General features: G+C 39.8%; 2 protein-coding genes across 6 annotated transcripts; one reads left to right on the plus strand and one right to left on the minus strand.

Moving 5' to 3' along the window:
- Positions 1-149: 149 nt before the first annotated feature.
- Positions 150-13190, minus strand: PARP9 (poly(ADP-ribose) polymerase family member 9). 4 transcript variants are annotated; one of them, XM_026109096.2, is made up of 10 exons: positions 13063-13190; positions 12265-12304; positions 10722-11551; positions 9154-9384; positions 8814-9071; positions 7579-7654; positions 5354-5728; positions 4032-4180; positions 2276-2450; positions 150-1032 (listed from the first exon to the last, which is right to left on the minus strand). In XM_026109096.2, the coding sequence occupies exons 3-10, from the start codon at positions 11541-11543 to the stop codon at positions 722-724; spliced, it is 2397 nt and encodes a 798-aa protein (XP_025964881.1). In that variant the 5' UTR covers positions 11544-11551; positions 12265-12304; positions 13063-13190; the 3' UTR covers positions 150-721. The 4 variants fall into 4 exon arrangements, with proteins under 4 accessions (XP_025964881.1, XP_025964879.1, XP_025964878.1 ...); XM_026109094.2 differs by lacking the exon at positions 13063-13190 and adding an exon at positions 12861-12984; XM_026109093.2 differs by lacking the exon at positions 13063-13190 and adding an exon at positions 12843-12914.
- Positions 12369-19147, plus strand: DTX3L (deltex E3 ubiquitin ligase 3L). 2 transcript variants are annotated; one of them, XM_064514656.1, is made up of 5 exons: positions 12369-12603; positions 13287-13525; positions 14754-16286; positions 17017-17234; positions 17962-19147. In XM_064514656.1, the coding sequence occupies exons 1-5, from the start codon at positions 12414-12416 to the stop codon at positions 18029-18031; spliced, it is 2250 nt and encodes a 749-aa protein (XP_064370726.1). In that variant the 5' UTR covers positions 12369-12413; the 3' UTR covers positions 18032-19147. The 2 variants fall into 2 exon arrangements, with proteins under 2 accessions (XP_064370726.1, XP_025964883.2); XM_026109098.2 differs by lacking the exon at positions 12369-12603 and adding an exon at positions 12976-13156.
- The last annotated feature ends 564 nt before the right edge of the window (positions 19148-19711 follow it).

Consider the following 19711-nt stretch of genomic DNA (forward strand, 5'->3'; position numbering starts at 1 on the left):
ACTAATAGAAGCAGTTTCAAGCTGCAGCTTGAACCACTTCTCTATGTTTTTGTAGCATTTCAAACAGATTGAACATTACTGAAAAGTCTGAGGCTTGAATACAGTCCAAGTTACATTCTTAATACTACAAGAAGAAATAACAGATTGGCTGATATTGTCATACTTTATTTTGAATACATGTGTCTACAATACTTGGAATCACTTGTAACTAATAAAAATTATAATAGCAAAAACTCTTAGTCATGAAGTATTGCTTAGTTTATCATAACCATTTGAATTTAGTAGCACATCCCTAGGTGGAAAACAGTGTTCACATGACATTCACCTACTTAAGTCAAAACAAAATTTAAGAATCAAAGGCACAACCTAGATTTCTTTTGTTTCCATTAATGTATGCATTGTCTCAGATTAAGAAAACATAATAAATGAATGACAGTTTATGCAAACATCAAGTGTATAGTCATGTGCTAAGAATACTTTACGACAAACTAAATGACCATATAAATGTTAAACTGTATGGTGTGATGCTTGACATTTCTATTCATAGATGATTTTGCTTTAAACTCCATAAGGTATCAATGTATAGTTATTCTTGGATGTTTCAGAGTTGTCATAAGGCACTTCAATTAAAGCATGTTATTTTAAGAGCATCCTCTTAGAATCTAAATACTAGACTTTCTTTTGAGGTGGTCTCCACATAGATATAGTGCTGCTGGTTCCCTCAGAGGGGCCCAGACCTTCCCACCTGAGACTGGGAACAAGTTAACAAATACTGTGGAAGGGCCTGAATACCATTGAAAATGACAAAGGTGTCAGGATTGTTTACATCATCTACTAAACTGTCATATACTTTAATGGCATCTCCCTCCACTACTGGTGGCATAATATAAGACTGTTTACCTCTAGTGTATGAGCCTGTTAATACTTCAGCCTCAAACACACACATTATAGAATCTGTTTCCCATTTCTTTTTACCCTCCATTAGGCTTTTGAGGTTCCTTTTAAAGTAGATGCCAGCTCCATGTTTTTGTTCTGAAAAAAAGAAAGAAAAATTGTCTTTAAGAATTTGTTCTTTTAGAATCATGGTACTAAAGGCTTGCTTCTTGATTCAGTATTTACTGAATTCAGTATGTTACTGTTCAGTGGGTTCTACCCTCCTGGAAGAAAGTTTGCATTAAGTATCTGCTGAAGCTTTACACTGTTAAAATGCAAGTGTCCATATATATTCTTTCCTCCAGTACTAGTATTGAACTCCCACTGAAGTCATAGGCAATGACAGCTGATAGCCATTCTGATTTAACTGTTACTCCAGTGAGAGAAACATTATCTAAACACTGCCATCTGTCACCATGTGCTAGGCACTCTGATAAGCACCAAAGAAAGCAAGGTTTTAGTAATGTAAGCTATGGGGGGCGGGGGGGCCTTGGGATTTTTAAGGAGAGTATTGCATAAAAAAAGCTATTAAAGGATTGTATAGAAAAACTGCAAAGGAACAACATTAGACAGTCATCCTGTTTATTGTTGTAGAAGTGTATCATGTAAGCAAATCTGCTTTCTGAAAAGTTTATTGCCTGAAATTCTAATTCCACATTTGACTAGTAAAAAAACCTCACATACTACTACTACTACATTTCATCAATTGCAGGATAAGGAGGTGAATGCTTATTCTTTCCAGCTGTGAAAGCCTCCTGAACACTATCTACCACAATATTTTCTAAAAACCATAACAAGAAGCTTTCTAATTGAATGTTTATTTACTTTCTTCCTAAATGTACTCTACTTTGAGTGGCACTCTGCTTATTCAAATTATTTACTTTATCTGATTGTAGTTGTTTTGAGCAGGGAGTTAGGCTAGATGACCTTCAGAGGCACGTTCCCACCTCCATTATTCTGTGATTCCTTTGTAAAGGTTTTAAAGGATTAAGCTGCTAAATGCATGTTTTCAACAAGTAAATAAGTAAATAAGCTTCTTGTTTAAAGAGTAATGCAACAAAATAAAGGCTCAGAGATGGCATCATATGTGTATTAACAATTCTGTCAACAGTGGCTAGGCTAGACTAGAACCCAGGCTTGTCTTCCCAGAGTCTTACTTGACTTTACAGTATTATGAAGGAAAAATAGTAAAATCTTACTACAGAAAAAGATTAAGCTCATATGACTAAATACTGGTAAGAACCAATTCTTGTGTAGGAATGCCATTTTTTCTGACTTTAATCCAACTTCAGCAGTTAAGTCACTGTTCATCTTGTTTAAAGATACAAAAGCAAGTAACTACCTGTTGGTGGTGAGTATGTTCTGTGAAATCCAGTTTGGCATACCAAGCCACAGAACTGAGCAGGAACATGCTGGTATAACTTGTGGCTTATTTTGGTGGTAGCTTGTTTTTCTTCTATTCTTTTTTTCATTTGTTGGAATGCAGCAGATAAGAGAGGATTATGTATTTTTTCTATCTGTAACATAAATAGTAATGTAATGTAAGCAAACAGGAAGAGACCATTATCAGTAAAATGCATGAATGCCCTTGTTCAGGCTATATGCTTCAAACTAAAAACCCTTGACTTAGTTGATACACCTTATCAGCTATGCAGTCAATGCAGCTGAAGTGTGTAGCTGGTCAGGAGGAAAAGAACCATGCCATTATCCCATGCTTCTTATTGAAATCAGTGAGAAGGTATCTTGCTGTACTGAGTTTTCAGTAGCTGAGCTGTGCTGAACAGGTTAGGTATCAACCATAAATGAGAATAAGCTGTGTCAGTCCTCACAGCCTGACCTTGCAAAGAATTGCAAGTGTCCTGTAAGACATGGAGAACCTCAGCTCTCATTGGTCTCAGCTTTAGAGCTGATGTAAATTGGGCTCTCATGTGAAAAGGTCTACAGGTGAGAAAGCCTTTAGGTCAGCTTTTGCCTCACAGGCAGTTGCCTGGAGCATGAATAACACCAGAGGGACCTTTGGGGAAGTTCGACCCCTGTAGATCTCAGGCACAGTGGGCCATGCACAGGCCTATGGCAATAGTCAATACCAGGGGCCTGCAAGGCCTCTTCTGCAATAGCCTGCTTATGCCAGACTCCTCCTGACCACTTGGCTGAAAACTAGAAAGTGCAAAAGCGTGATCAGACTTCTGCTCCATTAAAAGTCATTTAACTGAGCTGTGACTGGTTTCAGTGCACTACTGTTTTAAATTTTGGTGTAGCTTTTGGGTCAAGATTCAAATTCATTAATTCTGCAGATCAAAAATACATTACTTAATCAGTTCCTTTCATCTGCTTCATATTTGCTAATATTTTAATTGAAATACTGATTTCATATGAAAAGGTATGTAGCAGTATCCATCTGTACATCATTTGTATGCCCTGTCTTCTTTGCCTCTAAGTGAAATGGCCAAGTCTCTTTAAACCGTCAGTAAAAACACAAAGGCCTTAACATAAGTGGCTGAGGTCACACAGTAGCTTAACAGGGACATGGCATGGCAGTTTGTTTTCCAGTTGCCTGCTATTATTATTAGACACACAAATCCCTGTGCTTAGAGACTCTGGTATTTTGCTGTGCGGCACAAACTCAAGTTCCTCCCAGACAGTAAAGCAGTGATTTCCAAAGAAGTGCTCAACTTCAACTCACTACTAATCAAATTACAACTCTGACAAATTCAGTTGCTAGTTTTTGGTGTCAAGCTCAGAAGAAGAGAGATGCCACGTTAAAGCATCCTACAATACACTACTCATTTTAGTATCTGAATTTCATATTTCTTTAGAGTCCTTTAAAGGAACACTTGAGGCATGCAATAAAACAAAATATATAGTACATTTAAAAATCTTTGTAAGAGTTTAACCATACTTTCCCAGTATTTATTTGCTATATGCTTAAAATACTAAGTCTTTTTATTGGATCTATTTTAAGGCTTAGACTGATTTGATCTTAATCTTTAAAAGCAATATACTGAAATAGTTCATCTGAGTTTAAGCATGTTAAACATTGTTAGTTCAAATGTATTCTATCAGTTGAGATTTAGTTTTGCCATGACTGCCCTCTTTACCTTGAGAACAAGAAGCCCAGCTTTTTCAAACTGTTTTTGTCTGTCTTTAAACTCCTGAGAGCGTGATTCCACCCGTGAAATCTGGAAGTATTTAGTATTCTTTGCCCTGTCAAGGTGTCCTTCTGAAAGCTGACCTGCTTCCGGTTGGCCTGAATACAAATAAGGGAATAAACATTTTATATATAATAATACCTGGAGTAAAGGCAAGGAGAAAGGATCTAATACTTCATTTCGGTAGCTTGGTTAAGAAGACAGACTATTAAATACTTTCCCGAGGTTATCATGTAACTCAGCACTTATCTGTCACAGGGACTTTTTAAGAGCACAGTGATGCCAAAGGCTAATATTGAGAGGATTTGGTGTCTATTTGGGTTTTTTTTGTTTGTTTGTTCTAAGAGCTATATACCTCCTGCATGTCACTGATGTGCTTATGGCTAGAGTGTTGTATGGGGTATGATTATTTTTTATTTTAACAGAAATACAAACATTAACATTTATAAAGAATGCTTTAGGCCTTATCCAGAGATCACTGAAGTTAGTGGGGCAAAAAGTCCCATAAAAAAAAACTTCCCATTCCTTTTGTTATTAGTACACCTAAGCCAAGGGGGGGGGGGGGGGGGGGAAAGAAAGCCTGTCCAGATGTAGGAATACTTAAACCAATTCAGTTTGCTGAGAACTTTGCTCATAATGTTATTTCTGTACATTTAGTAAAGGAACCAGAGAAAAAGGGAATAAAAGAAAAGCAATTTGTCATCTCCATTGCATCTCTCCACTGCCTGCCTTTTATACAGTGGAATCTATCTTAAATGACTATACAAACACTAGGAAAAATGGATTGCTCAGCTTTTTTTTTTTTTTGGGGGGGGGGGTAATTCCACTAATTCTATCAGCTATCAATGAAAGTCAGAGACCCTGCAGAACAAGTCCACTGCTGGGTTCTCCAACAGAGCTACAGCTGGTAGCTAACAAAAGAGCTCAGCAAAGGTATGGGTTAATTAAGTGCAAATTTCCTAAGTATCCTGTAATCAGACTTTAAAGTTAACCTATCCTGGAGGAAGCCAGGATTAGAGCTGGATGTACGATGACAGCCAGCCCCAGTATAAACTGTGACCCACTGGGAATATTGCCCAGTGAGTAGCTGAAGTCAGTAAGATAACAAATGTATCTATTGTGTGAGCCCTTGAAAGACCAATAACCTCAGTAATTATAATAGTATACTGTACATATGAACTGTCTGTCCACTATTGGCAATACACAGATCTATGTTGCTTCATGCTTGTTCTTATCTATGCCAACTTATGTCTGTTATTTATTTTACACACCCAAAGAGTGCAGCAGTTCCTCCTGTTTGGCTGTAGTCTTCTCTTGCATACGAAGCAGTAATTTTTCAGTTGCAAGCACTGCATCAATGACAGCATCAGGGGGACCATGAAATTCTAGTCTTGCTTTTCCATCTCTCACTTCTTCTGATATACGTACACTGGAATGCTGCTCTCGAGCTATTTCTGCAAACTCTTTTTTACCAAGGTTAAAAATGTAGTTGTTTTCAATAGTAGCACAGTGATTTTCCTGAGTTCGTAGCATGTTTTGGATCCACAGTTTTGCTGCTTCCAATGCTGCAAGGGTGTTCCCCTTAAGTTCAATAGATGTTTTATTGTTTGCATTCTCTCTTATACTTTGTCTGCCTGACTCTGTACCTGGAAGAAAGATTGTTTTATAAGGCCAGTGGAAGAATAAAAAGCTTTCAAGTGCTGTCACAAATTTCTATATGTAATCCAAGAGCATGCAGTGTAAGAAGCATTCTGTTCTTTTGGTATGCTCAAAACAGATTAAACAGGAGGTAAGATTTCTAAGGAAAAAAAAAAAAAAAAAAAAACAACCCCAAACACGCAGAATTTATTTGCTGTCCTCTAAATGACTTCCAACAACAATTAGGCACTGACTGTCATTTTTACTTTTGAAAATCTTCTAAGGGAGAGCCCAATCCCATTCCAGTTAATGGGAGTGACAAATCTCATGAGACTGAAGTAATGACAAAATTAACAGAAACAGTATACTCTTTCAAATTTTGCTTGGAAAAAATTAACTGGCGTATTTTAGATTTGTGAACTTTTCCTAAGCAGGAAATAAGTCGGTGCAAGGATTTCATTCATGCTCACCCTGCACTACTATGTTTCCAGCAGCAACACCTTTTCTCTGTTCAAACTTTTCCTGAGATAGGTATCTCCAATGATGATTCCCAAGTTCTTTGCAGAGAGCGGGCATATTTTTCATTTGTACCCCAGAAACTATATGTGAATATCTCTGGTTTCTGTGAAAGGGCTAAGGGAACATGATCTTAGAACAATGTCTTTACTTCCCTGAACTGAAAGTTTGCTCATGGCCTTAGTCGCATGTTCTTTTCAACTCTAGTGCCTGCCAGCAAGGTCCTAACCAAAAGCTGAACAAAACTAACAGAAAACGAGTGTGGAGTACAGTTGTGAATGTAGTCAGGAAGGGCCAGCCTAGATTTCATTATATTTTTAATAACTAAGCCAGGAAAAAATAAATATCTGAAAAAGATACTGAAAAAGCTTTAAAAACAAATGGTTTCTAATACCATTACCCCAAAACAGGGGGATTGAAGAGGTACAGAAAAAGCTTCTATTTAAGGCTGTCTTAGCAATAACATTTTGGCAATGTCTCAAAATAAACCAAAAAAAAATATGAGTATGTATAATGTACAAGTCCCACTCAGACTCATAAGGCATAATCAGACTCAGCAGGCCTGATGATCACTACTTTAAAGTATCCAGGCCAAATACTTTAGTGTCCTCTGAGGTGAATCCTTGCAAAGGTGGAAGGAGAGGAGAAGCTGACATAACCTTGCCCATATGTAACTGAAAGACTGTCAGAGCAGGAACGTGTGGAAGGAGTGTAAGTCACTTACTTAAAAATGCAATTTTATGTTGATAGTAGCTATCTACACATTTTTATCTAACTTGGGTTTTAAACAACCTTTGGTCCAATTTTATTGATATGTATTGATCCCTGACATGGTGGAAAATGATTGAAACATGACTAATTAGAACCAAATGCATAACTGACACAGCTAGATTCCTCAAACGTGTATTCAGTTTGAAGAAAAATATCATTTTGAACTTACTCATCTCCCATTTTTGATCTAACTTCCAAAGACAAAATACAACAGTTTCAGGAGTTAATTCAGCACTTTTACTGTTAGGTTACTATGCAAATGAACTGAAAGGAAACTAAGCATTATTATTAGAGCTAGTAACTTTTGAAGTAACTTCTACAAAATATAATTTCAGAGGAAGTGTAACACTTTTTCCCAGCCTCATCAGAACTCCTCTTGACCATTCATCTCTTAGCAACCAGTCTACCAAACACTAAAACTACCAAAATGCAAAGCTCTCATATGTTTTTGCCTTCTCCTTTCCCCACAACACACATGCAGGAATTAGGTACTTTTTACAGAAATGTGATTTCAGATTCTCAAATCTGGAAAGCTGATGTAGTTAAAATGCCCCTTCTGTTCATTACTTACCCGAAGGATCACTTCTGTTGTAATGTTGCTTTTTTTCCAGTTTGCTTGCTGCTGAAGAAAGTTTGCTCTGGAAAATCTTGAAAGATAAGAGTTTAGGAGAGTTTTCAACCTCTGTTATCAAATATGCAATTTGTCTCATCAGAATTCTATTAGATAAGCAGTTCACAGTTGTAATTACATACAACAAATTCTGAAATGATGTTAACGGCTCACATTCAGCCAGCTTTTCCCAAAATGTTATTCCTGACAGGATCAAAATGCAAACCTGTTCTTCTAATTCTTCTAAGGTAAAACACATTACATACTGAACGGCAATTTTACCAACTCTGGCTGTGGCACATGAGGAACCCATGGAACTACGGTAGATGAAGCTGCCCGCTACTTGTGGTTGAATGATCACTAATCTTTACCTAGATCCAAACCCCTGACTATCCCCCTATCTCTACCCCAAACCACCTCTTCATAATCCCATGCTGAAAGCCTGAGGGGCACTACTCCACTAGGCTCTGGATTTGGCTTCTGGCAAAATTCTTCTTGCCTCTCCCATGCAGCAGGAAGGATTTCTGCTGTGCCCTGATGATCACACAGCTATAATAGAGCTTCCTTTAGAGTTTATGGGACTGTTTCAGTATATGGCACCTGTTGAAAGAATGCATGGCTGGACTTAAATAGGAACAAGAGCAAACCATATTTTTATAACGGATGGTGATCTAATATTAATCATACTAATCACCTAGGCCAAATACTCCAAATGTGGAAATCGCAGAGTGCAGCTAAAATTAGCCACAGAAACTACTGCTTGTTTGCAGGTTGCAGCCCATTGCTCATGTTGGGTCATATACTGTGTTCACAGTGTTTTGTCCTGGGATACTTCATATGAACAAATTAAAGAAATTTCCTAATGAAGAATAAGCTCATTCCCTAATAAACTAAGAATAGATAGAGTCTTTGTTACAAGATCCCTGACGGTCCTGAGAATTTCAGAGCTTTCTTGCTTTCTCTAAGCAATAGCCTTGCTATCAAACTACAGTGTGAAGACTTTTGCACTAGTGAAGACACAGAGATTTGTAAAGGTAAGTAATACCTGTGAGAGACAAACAGCTACATTAGGGACCTGCCACTCACAAATATGTTATTAGTATGGAATTCAGAGTATTTTAACTTGCTGTCATATATGGGAATTCTTTTAGTTATTTTGGGTTCTCCTTATTGGTGGTTAACACCAAATATGTTACCTCATAGGCACCATAGTCATCTGGGTGGAGCACAAGTTGTACATCTATCTTCTTCTCAGGGTGTTCCCTGCCAAAATTAAAAATGCCCTCAATCATGACCTCTGCCACTAGATCCACAGGCAGCAAAAACGACCAAATCCCCTTTGCTGGGAAAGAAACTGAAGGAGACTCCCAATTCCCCTTTGCTGGGAAAGAAACTGAAGGAGACTCCCCATTCCAAATGTAATCCAAGCATCTTGTCACTGCAGCTTTTAATTCCTGCAGGAAAAACAAGTGTTTTAGTTCTCACATCACTCAACATGAAAATCACCAATTAAAATCCAATCTAACTGATGGTTACCTCACATAATAACACCTTGTGTCTGTATGGTGGCCATAAAATATGCAGTACTGACTTGCAGGGCAGATGACACCCAGGTGTTCTTATCAGCTCCTTACAAGGCCAAGAATGCTTAAAAAGAAGAGACCTCAAATTGTCATAAATAGCTGAACCTCCTTTTTGCAGTATGCTGTTTGAAACATCAGGGTGAAGACTGCCATCCTTCAACACAGAATTAACAATAGCAGTAGTCTGGAAGAAAAGAATACAAAGTTTCAGTACATTCTAAGTTTACTATTTGCAAGCTTTGCTGCTAACAAGAGCATTCCCTCTAGAAACAGTTCCTTGTGAAAAATCCTGATTGCAGCACGTGAATTGTTTGAAAGGCTCTCTCACTACTACTAAGGACAGCACTGGAATACAGCAAAGATACTGCCACCTTCTAGTGGTAGTAAATTCATGTGCTTTTTCAGAAGCTAGTAACATGCATGAGACCTGTTGAAGTCATCAGAGCATATTCAACAGTATTATTATTGCAGATACAGACGTGACCCATGTGCACCTCATCGAATGCAATTCTGCAGCCAGTTATCAGCAGGTAGGGCTACATCTGTTATCCCATCCCACACAGATGCTCTCAGCATGAGGGTAGTATGCACTAGTACTCAAAATTGAGAGATTGGTGCGCATAGAGGAACTGCAAAGCTATGGCTGTTTCCACTGCCCAGTGGAGACAGTAAACTCACTAGGCCTCTCATGTTTTAAAATCAAATATAAAATGCAAAAAAAAACTTGTTTACAGAATGTTGATAACAGCAGTAATCACTCTAACCTTAATTGTTCAAGAGTGCCTAAAGATACAGGACTGGTGCGTGTTGTCCTAATAGCCTTGAAGGCATATGGTATCTTTCAGGGCTGTACAAGTTTGAAGATTTGTATTTGCTAAAAGCAAGTGCCATTCCTGTGATTTAGCTTCCAGTCTAACAACTCTATCGGATTACTCATGACTAAGCCCCCATATTTTGCATCAGGTTTTCTAGCTAAAAAAGTTAAATAGTTCAATTCAAATGATGCACTGTTTAAAGATAAAACGCACATTGTCTGTGTAAGATATTTTCAGCTGTTTCAGTGTTTGGCAAATAACTTCTGCAGTGACACCTCTGAGAACATTTCTCAAATTGTAAAAAAAAAAAAAAAAAAAAAAAAAAAAAAAAAAAAAAAAGGCTTGGCAAAAATTAAAAGTAGATTTCAAGGGAATGCATGATAACATATGGACTTCTACAATGTTGATAACAAAGATAAACATTAACATAGGAATATATTATAATTAATCATCCAACCTTTAGCTGCTTCTCATTCTCCCATACTAGCATTTATACAAAAAAGAAATAAAAAATTTCTAACATTCAATAACTTTCCTAAAAACTAACCCATGCAAATACAATTTATTGACTATTTATTTTAATCTTGTCAAGATGAGAAGATAACTATTCAGTGGGCCAACACAACACACGTTCTGAACCCCTGGGCTCCACTACTGTAGAGACCCAGGGTAACTCTGTGTTCAATGTACTACAGGACAGACTTACCTTCTGCTCCTCAATAAGTCCTCTTACGATACGCAAACGAATACCTCCAACTATGAACTCTGGAGGCTGGCTTTGCAGAGCTGATAGATTTTCCTGACAGGAACTGGTATCACCTAGCAACTTTTCACAAGCTTTTTTCATTTCTGCAACTGTGGGCTCACAAATGTTCACCAGACGGATCTCCCTGAGACAGCTTGGTGGACTTGTCTCAACAAATTCCCTTATAGCCATTACAATCACTTGAGCACACAAACTGAGTGGGAAGCCAAAAACACCTGAACTCACTGCTGGGATAGCCACAGACTTAATATTATTTTCTGGAGCATTAACGTACTTCAGAACATTCACAATGGCTTTCTCAAGTAGGTTACAACATTTTTCTTTTCCAGAGGGGGACCATCTTGGACCAACTGCATGGATAATTCTCTTACAACGAAGCTTTCCTCCACCTGTCACAGCTATTTGGCCAGCTGTGAGACTTCCATATTTCCAAATATGATGATCGCTTTGTTCTTTTATTTCTGGCCCTCCAGCGCTCAAAAGGGCTAAAGCAAGACCTGCTACATGATGTAGATATTCATTGGCTGCATTCACCAAAGCATCAGCCTCATGTATTGTGAGATCATCTTTGCAAACAGATACGTGAATCCCATTTTTCAGTTTTTTCCTGTATACTTCAACAGGGCATTTTGTGCTTTTGAAGGCCAACGTACAAGCAAACTTCTTGTAAACGAGATTCTTTAGACAGGACTCTCTTTCCTTAAGAGCTTCATAAGCATCTTTATTGATGGAGACCATCAAGCTTTCCTCATCCATTACCATGCTTGGCCCTAAGATATAAAATAATATAAAATGAAATCCAAGGAACCACTGTGAATACATTTTTAATACAGAAGTGTGTTTTAGAGCTCTCAATTTTATTTATCTTACTGTCATTACTTTCTAGTATTTTTGGCATAGTCTGATCATCTGTCTTTTTCAGAGGCTTTAGAAAGCACAAGTAAAGCAAAGAAACGAAGGCCTCAAGAGTGAAAGTACACAGACTGTGAGGACTTTGCTTTAGGGGAGGGATCACATTAATATGTCTATGCTTGTTCCAGTTGGGTACCAACTCCCTTACTTTCCTAGAGAAATTCTTGTTCCTTATTCTGTCCAAATCAACTTCTCTGTCTAATGGCTATTACCCCACCTTTCCTCAAGACCTCCTCCTCTTTCATTTCAACCCCTTTATGAATCACTTCAACACGAGTTTCAGGAGAATGGAAAGCTCAGCTGGGCTCTGTCAGCTTAGCCTATCTGCATTCTGAGCAACAATCAGCTCTCCTTTGCCAACAGATGTGAACAGAACTATATACAGTAATTACCATGTTAATTAGTGTAAATCGATTTGTATGAGTTTATCAAACTTTTCATCTGAGGCATGCTACCTACTTGTAAAAAGGGTCTAAAGTGAAAGACCACTTTCATAGTGTACACACTGTGATTCATCAAAACACTTCTGAGCACACTTCCAATTTCTAGATGGCTAAAGGAAGGAACTTACCCAAACTGCTCTCTCCTTCTGGGATCTCTGCACTCAAACTCTGTTGTAAAACAGGAAAGATAAAAAAAAGTTGTTACTTAAAGCACAGCAGAAACAATTCTGTTGTAAGGGTAACACCATCTGTGCAAAAGATTGCATGATATTTCCTGATGCTGAAAACGCTGTTCAGAGGTGACCTCACAGTGACCGAGCTGCCCCAGCCGAAGCTACCCACATCTTTGCGTAGCTCACGCGGATCTGGGGAGAAGCCGGGCAATTCCGCCTGTTCCCGAGAACTACACCAGAAGGCAGTGCCTAAAAAGCTGCGCCAACTTCTTCCACGCGGCGCAGAGCACAGCTGTAAAACCCGGTTTGGGGGGGGGGGGGGGGGGGGGACGGCTTTTAAAGGCGCTTCTGCGCCGCGGGAGGCGGGCGGTGCCCCGCTGGGTTGCGCTGCGCTTGTCCAGAGGCAAAGCTGGCCCCAGCAGGCCGCGAGGCCGCTCAGCGCTTTTCGGTCCAAACCTGCGTCCCGCTGCCCCCAACGGCCGCGGCCCCTTCCCGCGCCCCCGCCCAGCCCCGCGCCCGGCCCCTCTGCTGACCTGGTGGATCCCCATTACCTAGGGCGGCGCGGCCGGCACCCCCTCAGCGGCGGGGCGCGGGCGGGGCGGGGCGGAGAGCGGCGGCTCCGCGTCGCCGAGCGGGAAACGAAAGCGAAACCCAGCGGCCGACATCATGGCGGTGCCGCCGCTGCTGGTGCGAGTCAGCCCCGCTCCCGGCCCCGGCGCCGGCGAGAAGCTGCGGTTCAAGCTCGAGACCTACTTCCAGTCCTGCAGGCGGTCGGGGGGAGGCGAGTGCGAGGTGCAGGCGGGCCGCGAGCCCGGCACCTACCGCGTGCGGTTCAAGCAGGAGCAAGGTAGGGGCCGGGGGGAGGCAGGGCAGTCCGGCGAGAGGCGCGAAATGGCCGCCGCGTGGGGGCTGCCGCCGCCGTGGCCGCAGGGTTTTCACGTGGCTCTATCGATCCACCCGCCCCCGAATTACTGCAGACAAGAAGAATGTGGAAGCCCGCAAACACCACGTCTTGGAAGTGGGCGGCAGCAGCCTGCAGATAATCATCGAGGCAGAGGAAGGGGACCCGAGCGACAGCCAGCGCGCAGCGCTCGCCTCCCCGCACCGCTTCTCCCCACCTCCGAGAGGGGCCGGGAAGCAGCAGGCGGCCGAAGGCTATGGGGGCACCGCGGCCGAAGGCTATGGGGGCACCGCGGCCGAGGTCATCACCAGAAAGGTACGTCAGGAAGAGCGGTGAAAAGCAGTGTCACAGCCTGCCCTGCTTGCAGCTGGGGCAGCTCCGTGGATCTTTTGGGGAGAGGCCAGACGGTGTTGATTTCTATTGCGCTTCCATATTTCATACCAAGCAAATGCCGGCGACATTATCTTTGTCCATAAAATGGGGCGGGAGGCAGGTTTGAGCGCTGGGGCACAGGTCATCCGTGCGGTTTAGCAAGCAGCGTGCGCTCCAGCACGGTTTGCACACGCCGGCTGCCGTTCTCCAGAACAGTGCCCCGGCAGGTTTCGGGTGACCGTAGGCACCCATATTTGCTCCCAGAGGGCAGAAGGACCCTATGAGACTTGGTTCCTTTCACGCAACGCACACCTCTAATACCGTTCCACCAGGTTTTGTGCCCTGAGACAGCCTCCATCTTCTCAGCCAGCCTCAGTGCTCTCACCTCAGCATTCAGTGCGTTTTCCACTGCACGCTATAAAAAACTGCTCTGCTGGGCTGTAGCACAACAGGCTATTTCAGACACTTTGTAGTAGCAGTCATGCAGAAAAGATCAACTGTGTGTTAGCATCAGCGGGGTGAGCCAGGCTACATGGTGTGGATGCGGCTCTACCAAGACACTGATATCAGGGCCAGAGGATTTGCTCTGTATTACATAGTAGCATAGAGGTCACTTTTGAGATATAGCATGTACTAGCATGGTTGTTCTTTGACATCTGTAGCACTGTGCTGCAAATGTCCTTATCCTTCTCTCTATGCAATGTAGAGGTGTGATCATGTTTGTTAATATTTTTCAGAATCCTGTTTTCTGCCTTAATCCTGATGCCCAAGTTACTGAAGCATGAGTTTGGGAAAGTTTTCTTAGGGAAGACAGTAGAGATAACTAGAAAGTCCAATATAAGTAAAGAGCAATGTGCTCTTAAAAAGTGTATCTTGAACTAAATAGCAAACCTCCTTATTCTCTATGTTCCTGCAGTGGTTAACGCTGCAACGTGGTCAACATTAACAAATTTCAGTCCTACTGCTGACTTAGAAGCAGATTAGTTTACTTACACATGTGTAATGTCTCTGTACATGAAATAAAAAAGCACTGCATGCAAATGTTTCCATTGCATCAACACAAAATCTGGTCCTACTGAGAAGTATAGAGTTTTTTCTTACTCAAATGCAGAAGCAAGCTGAAAGCTTTAAAAAAACCCACATTTTTGATATCTTCTTGTCTTCTGTTCAGATTTTTCTTACAGTATCTGCAACTTTGAATACCAGTATGTTCACTGAACAGCAAAGGGAGAAAATTACCATGATATGTCCGAATTTAAGAAGAGAAAGAAGTCCTGGTATTGATGGCTCGGAGACACTGACAGGAGACTATGCAGATATTGAAAAAGTGTACCACTACTTTAAGGATCTCATTGCAGGCAATGACCAATGCCATGGTCTTTCACATTCTGAAAGTAAGAGTGATTTGGGAGGTGAGAATGGTCTGAATACTGAAGAAATGCTTCAGGTTCCATCAGCTCTCTATGAATACTACAGTCATGCCTGCAAAGAACAAATTAAAGAGCTATATGAATGTTTTGGAGTGGATATAAAAAGTAAAGATGGTGACGGTGGAAACACATCAGTATGCTTCACTTCCGATACAAGCCCCACATCAATAGAGACAGCTAAAGAGCATTTTATCAGGACTTTTCGGAAAAGTATAGAAGATCTGAAACAGGAAAAAATTTCCTTAACAAACAGTAACTGGCTAAATGAGACAATAATGGAATTAAATGCTAGGTTTAGTAATCTTCTTGCCAAACAGGAAGGGAATGAATTGCTACTCCGTGGTCCGGAAAGTGAGATTTTGGCTGCCAAAAAATTTCTAGCAGAGGAAAGTAAGAATAGCCAAGCTGAAAAGAATGTGAATATATCATCTGAACTTTATAAATACAGGAATGGAATTGAAGTTGATGCTTCTGAGTTTAAAGTGTTGGAAGCAATATTAAGTAAAGAAATTGAAGACATTAAACACAATTTTGATACTGTGGTGGAAAAGAGTTCACATGGGCAGAAGATGGTCATCATATTTAAGCCTAGGATCAAAATTTTTGATATGTCTTCACACGCCACTGAAAGTTTCATCAATGCATATCAGAAAGCCTCAGCAATGCTAAGAGAAAAAGTCATCAGCTGGAAGCTTTCAGAAGATCATAAAAGAAGATTAAATATGCTTGTTGATGGAAAACAATTGGAAAATATGCATATAAAACTTGAGAAGAAGGAAGACAAACTTGTTTTAAGTGGTTTACCAAACCATCTTTGTGCTGTTGAAAAGCACATGAGCCTTCTTGATGCTGAAGACTCTGCACAAGCTAAAAATAGAACAGCACTGGCTTCTGATCTCAGCCCTCAAGAAGCTTCAAGAGTGTCTGAGATGAAATACAGTAGTAGGCAAAAGAATAATTTTTCTTCCAAAGAACAGGCTAAGCCAAAGACAGAGGATGAAGAACAGGAAAAAGATATGTGTCCCATTTGCAGGGATAGCTTTAAAGATAAAGAAGTACTGACAAAGTGCAAACATGCATTTTGCAGAAGTTGCATCCAAGAGGCAATGACTTACAAGAAAGCCTGTCCCGTTTGTAATACCTGCTACGGACTTATGCAAGGAGATCAACCAGAAGGAAAAATGTCATTTAAAGTGATTCGAGCAGAACTCCCTGGTTATCCCAGATGTAATACTATTGAGATTACATATATTATGAATGGTGGTATTCAAACTGTAAGTATATTTAAAGATGCATAAAAGATATTTTTCCCCTAACAAAACTAATATTGAACGTAAAGTTCAGTATTTTCCATCATTTTCGTGTACGTGCTGGAGAGAGATTTCTTTGTTCTGTACAACTCTGCAAGCATTTAATCTAGTAATTCTGGGCTGGATTAGATAATGCTGTAGGTAGTCATATGGCAGCCCTTCATTTTATATTCATCAGGACTGAGCTAATTGTCTTTAATTTTTATATTGAGAATAACTGAATTGAAATCCACAGAATTTTGTGTACATGGTATCATTCTATGTAATAGTGAAGCTTCTTTGAGGCTTTCTCTTAGCTACTGACAACAGTTGACAAAAATAAGTATCAGGCTGATTTGTAAGCATTTCAGGTAAGATCGACTTATGTTATGTGTTTGGAGTTACAACTAGGCCTGAAAATGTAGTGAATGAAAAAGTCAGGAGTAGGGTGAAATGCATTTGAGAAAGCAAAGAAGAAAAAAAGACGTATGTAAAAGTAACAGTGGATGCGTGATGACCAGAAAATGTGAATGAAACATATGTGAAAGAAATCCTATAATGAGAAAAAAAACATCAAAGTCAGTCATGCTTTGTCATCCTGAATGGAATGAACGTAGGGATAAAAAACACTGTGAAAGCTGGGAAGTGTGATTTTCACACTTTTAAAAAATTTCTGATACACAATGCATTTTTGCTTTGTTTTTCTACAAAACAGAACAACCATCCAAACCCAGGGAAACATTATCTTGGAACCTCTCGAAAAGCATATTTACCTGACAATAAGGAAGGACAAGAAATTCTGCATCTCCTTAGAAAAGCCTTTGACCAAAAATTGATTTTCACAGTGGGGCAGTCACGTACTACCGGTGCACAAGGTGTTATCACATGGAATGACATTCATCATAAAACACAAACGCATGGAGGACCTACAAAGTAAGTAGTTTTTTCTTTCATATGTGGCAGGATGGCTACCCCGAGTATTTTCCACATTTGAGCTTTCAGATTTTGAGTAGCAGTGCAAGTCATTGGCAAGTCTGAAATATCTGCCCTGGTTTGTCACTAGCAAAGTGATTGTGGAATGCTCTATGAATCCAGATTTGATCCACCTTCACACCCTTTGCATGGCTGTGGTGTGGTGGATACCCCACTCATCCAGAACACTTCTGGTGACAGCACACAGGTTTAGCACCACCAGTGCAAGTGGTGGTAAGTAGGGCAAAGACAGTATTACATTTAGCACTTGATACTTGCATCACAGAGCCAGTCTGGACAGTTGAAACAATGATGTGCTTGGTCTTCTGTCACCCCTCAAGCCACTCAGTCACCTCACTTGGAGACATTTCCAGTCTGATTTTTAGAAAGCTACGTACCCTAGTGTCATGCTGTTTTCAAGTGAGACAGTGCGCAGCTCTGAAAATCATGTTCTTAGTGTCAGTTTGGACACCCAAACTCAGCAGCTGTTTTATTTGTAAATTTTTAGCTTTACCCTTTCTGTACCACTTCTATCACCTGTGAAATAGGGTCTGTCTTCTCTGTAGAGTGAGGAGAAAGTGCATAAAATTTGAAAGTGTTTTAAGGGATTTGTATGAGAAGGTTTTGTACAACTGTCAAGTACTTCATTGCAGAAGTAGCCCAAATAATTTTTTTCTTTTTCTCCTAGTTTTGGTTACCCTGATCCTACTTATCTGCAGCGGGTTCGATCAGAACTGAAAGCAAGAGGAATTGAATAAAGAATCCTATCAACTATCTGCCTTCAAGTGTAATAACTGAACATACAGCAATTAATCTAGTACTTAAGGACTGAGAAGAAAGAAGTTACTTTGTTCAGCTGCCATACTTCCTTTGTAAAACTGCCATAAGTATTTGTATTTCACAGTCAGCTAAAGAAATCTGTTTTGATCACAAGATACATGTCCTTTTTACAAACCTTTCACTAAGTTGAATCATGCTTTCTTATATGAGTAACTTAGAGAATTTGGGTCTTCTGAGTGCAGCATCAGTATTTGTTGATGTTCTTTTATTATTTCACGATTGTTCAGCATTGATTCACTAATTGATAGAATTTAAGGAAACTGAAACTTTACAAATATGCATTGAATTCGGCAAAAACTTTGGCTGCAAATGCAGAAAAAGATACTTGGAAAACTTAAGACATGCTTCATCTTTTTCCAGTGAAAATGCTTCAGAAGGTGCAAAACAATTTCTAGATTAGATTACTCATTTTTAATTGTAATTGCCATTTTAAAATTACCCATTTTTTTTAGGAAAGAGGTTAAACTTGCTTAATCTGAAACTAAATATCTCTGGTTGACATAAAATCAAATATCAAACTATATATCTTTTTCTCATTTTAGCTGTGGGTCTGAGGTTCACCGTTTATTGTTGGCTTTTCTTTAATCAAACACTTACTTCAGCTTTTACAGCTGTCATCATGGATAGGATCATATAACCATCTGCTGGAAGATGTTTATGTAGCTGGTATAGTATCAGTTGTATCATGCTAAGAACTTTTGCTTCTTTCCATTTTTGGCGAGAAAATGCCATTAGTGGTTTGGGTTTTAAATGTGAAATTAGCATGGATAATGTTATATGATAGGGTATGGAGATGCTGCTGGATTTTTAACTCTGTGCAGAAATGTTGAATGCTCAAAGCCTCATTGGAGCAAATGGAAAGTATCAGTGCCTATGACCAGCTCTGTTAATGGGGCCCTGGTTCTGAACCTTTCGTTGTGTTTAAGCTTAAATGTAACTTTTAAGTCAACTTTGCATGTAACAACACTATATTTTTCCTATTGCTTTCAATATACTGTTTAAATTTTAATATAAAAATACTTGCTGCTACTCCATGCTCCTTGTGATTGTGATGTAAAATGAGTAGCTTTGACTTAATGCAGTTGATAATTGCTAGTGAGCTACAAAACTTTTGTAGGCTATTGAACAAGGGTAAAAATACCATCTGCTCAATTACATTCTTCTTTATAAGTTCCTTAAAATTCCTCCCATTTTAGATAGAGTTCTATAAATTTTTTTAAGAGCTTCCAAGCCACCTCTCCAAAGTTATTTGGACACCATGACTCTCAGATTCCCACATTGTTAACAGGCAATATTACTACTCCGCCACCTTGACTTTCAGATTTCTTTGTAGTGGGTACTCTTAGGTTTCCATTTGAATTGGGATGACTTTTCCCCTGTGACTTTGTTTTACTTAATTTAGTTTTACATTTTCACACTTTCAAGTTTCTTTCATTTTCTGTGCAGTAAGATACAAACTTACCAGTTGTTTCTAAATGCCCATGCTTATTGAGTTGTTTCTGCATACTGAAGCCAGCTGTGAAGCTTAAATTCTCCCCAGCTTCTCCTTTGAGTGTCTCTTCACTTTCCATCCCAACCAGTCAGTTAACCCATATCAG

Source organism: Dromaius novaehollandiae, chromosome 7 (assembly GCF_036370855.1).
Source record: "Dromaius novaehollandiae isolate bDroNov1 chromosome 7, bDroNov1.hap1, whole genome shotgun sequence".
Taxonomy (NCBI): Eukaryota; Metazoa; Chordata; class Aves; order Casuariiformes; family Dromaiidae; genus Dromaius; species Dromaius novaehollandiae.

Excerpts from the sequence above, each read along its gene's own strand:
- DTX3L (XM_064514656.1), top strand. The coding sequence starts at position 12,414 with ATGCTGAAAACGCTGTTCAGAGGTGACCTCACAGTGACCGAGCTGCCC. Across the intron at positions 12,604-13,286 it reads ACGCGGCGCAGAGCACAGCT|ACAAGAAGAATGTGGAAGCC; the intron begins GTAAAACCCGGT and ends GAATTACTGCAG. Across the intron at positions 16,287-17,016 it reads TGAATGGTGGTATTCAAACT|AACAACCATCCAAACCCAGG; the intron begins GTAAGTATATTT and ends TCTACAAAACAG.
- PARP9 (XM_026109093.2), bottom strand. Across the intron at positions 9,072-9,153 it reads ACAAGGTGTTATTATGTGAG|GAATTAAAAGCTGCAGTGAC; the intron begins GTAACCATCAGT and ends TTTTTCCTGCAG. Across the intron at positions 1,033-2,275 it reads AACATACTCACCACCAACAG|AACAAAAACATGGAGCTGGC; the intron begins GTAGTTACTTGC and ends TCTTTTTTTCAG.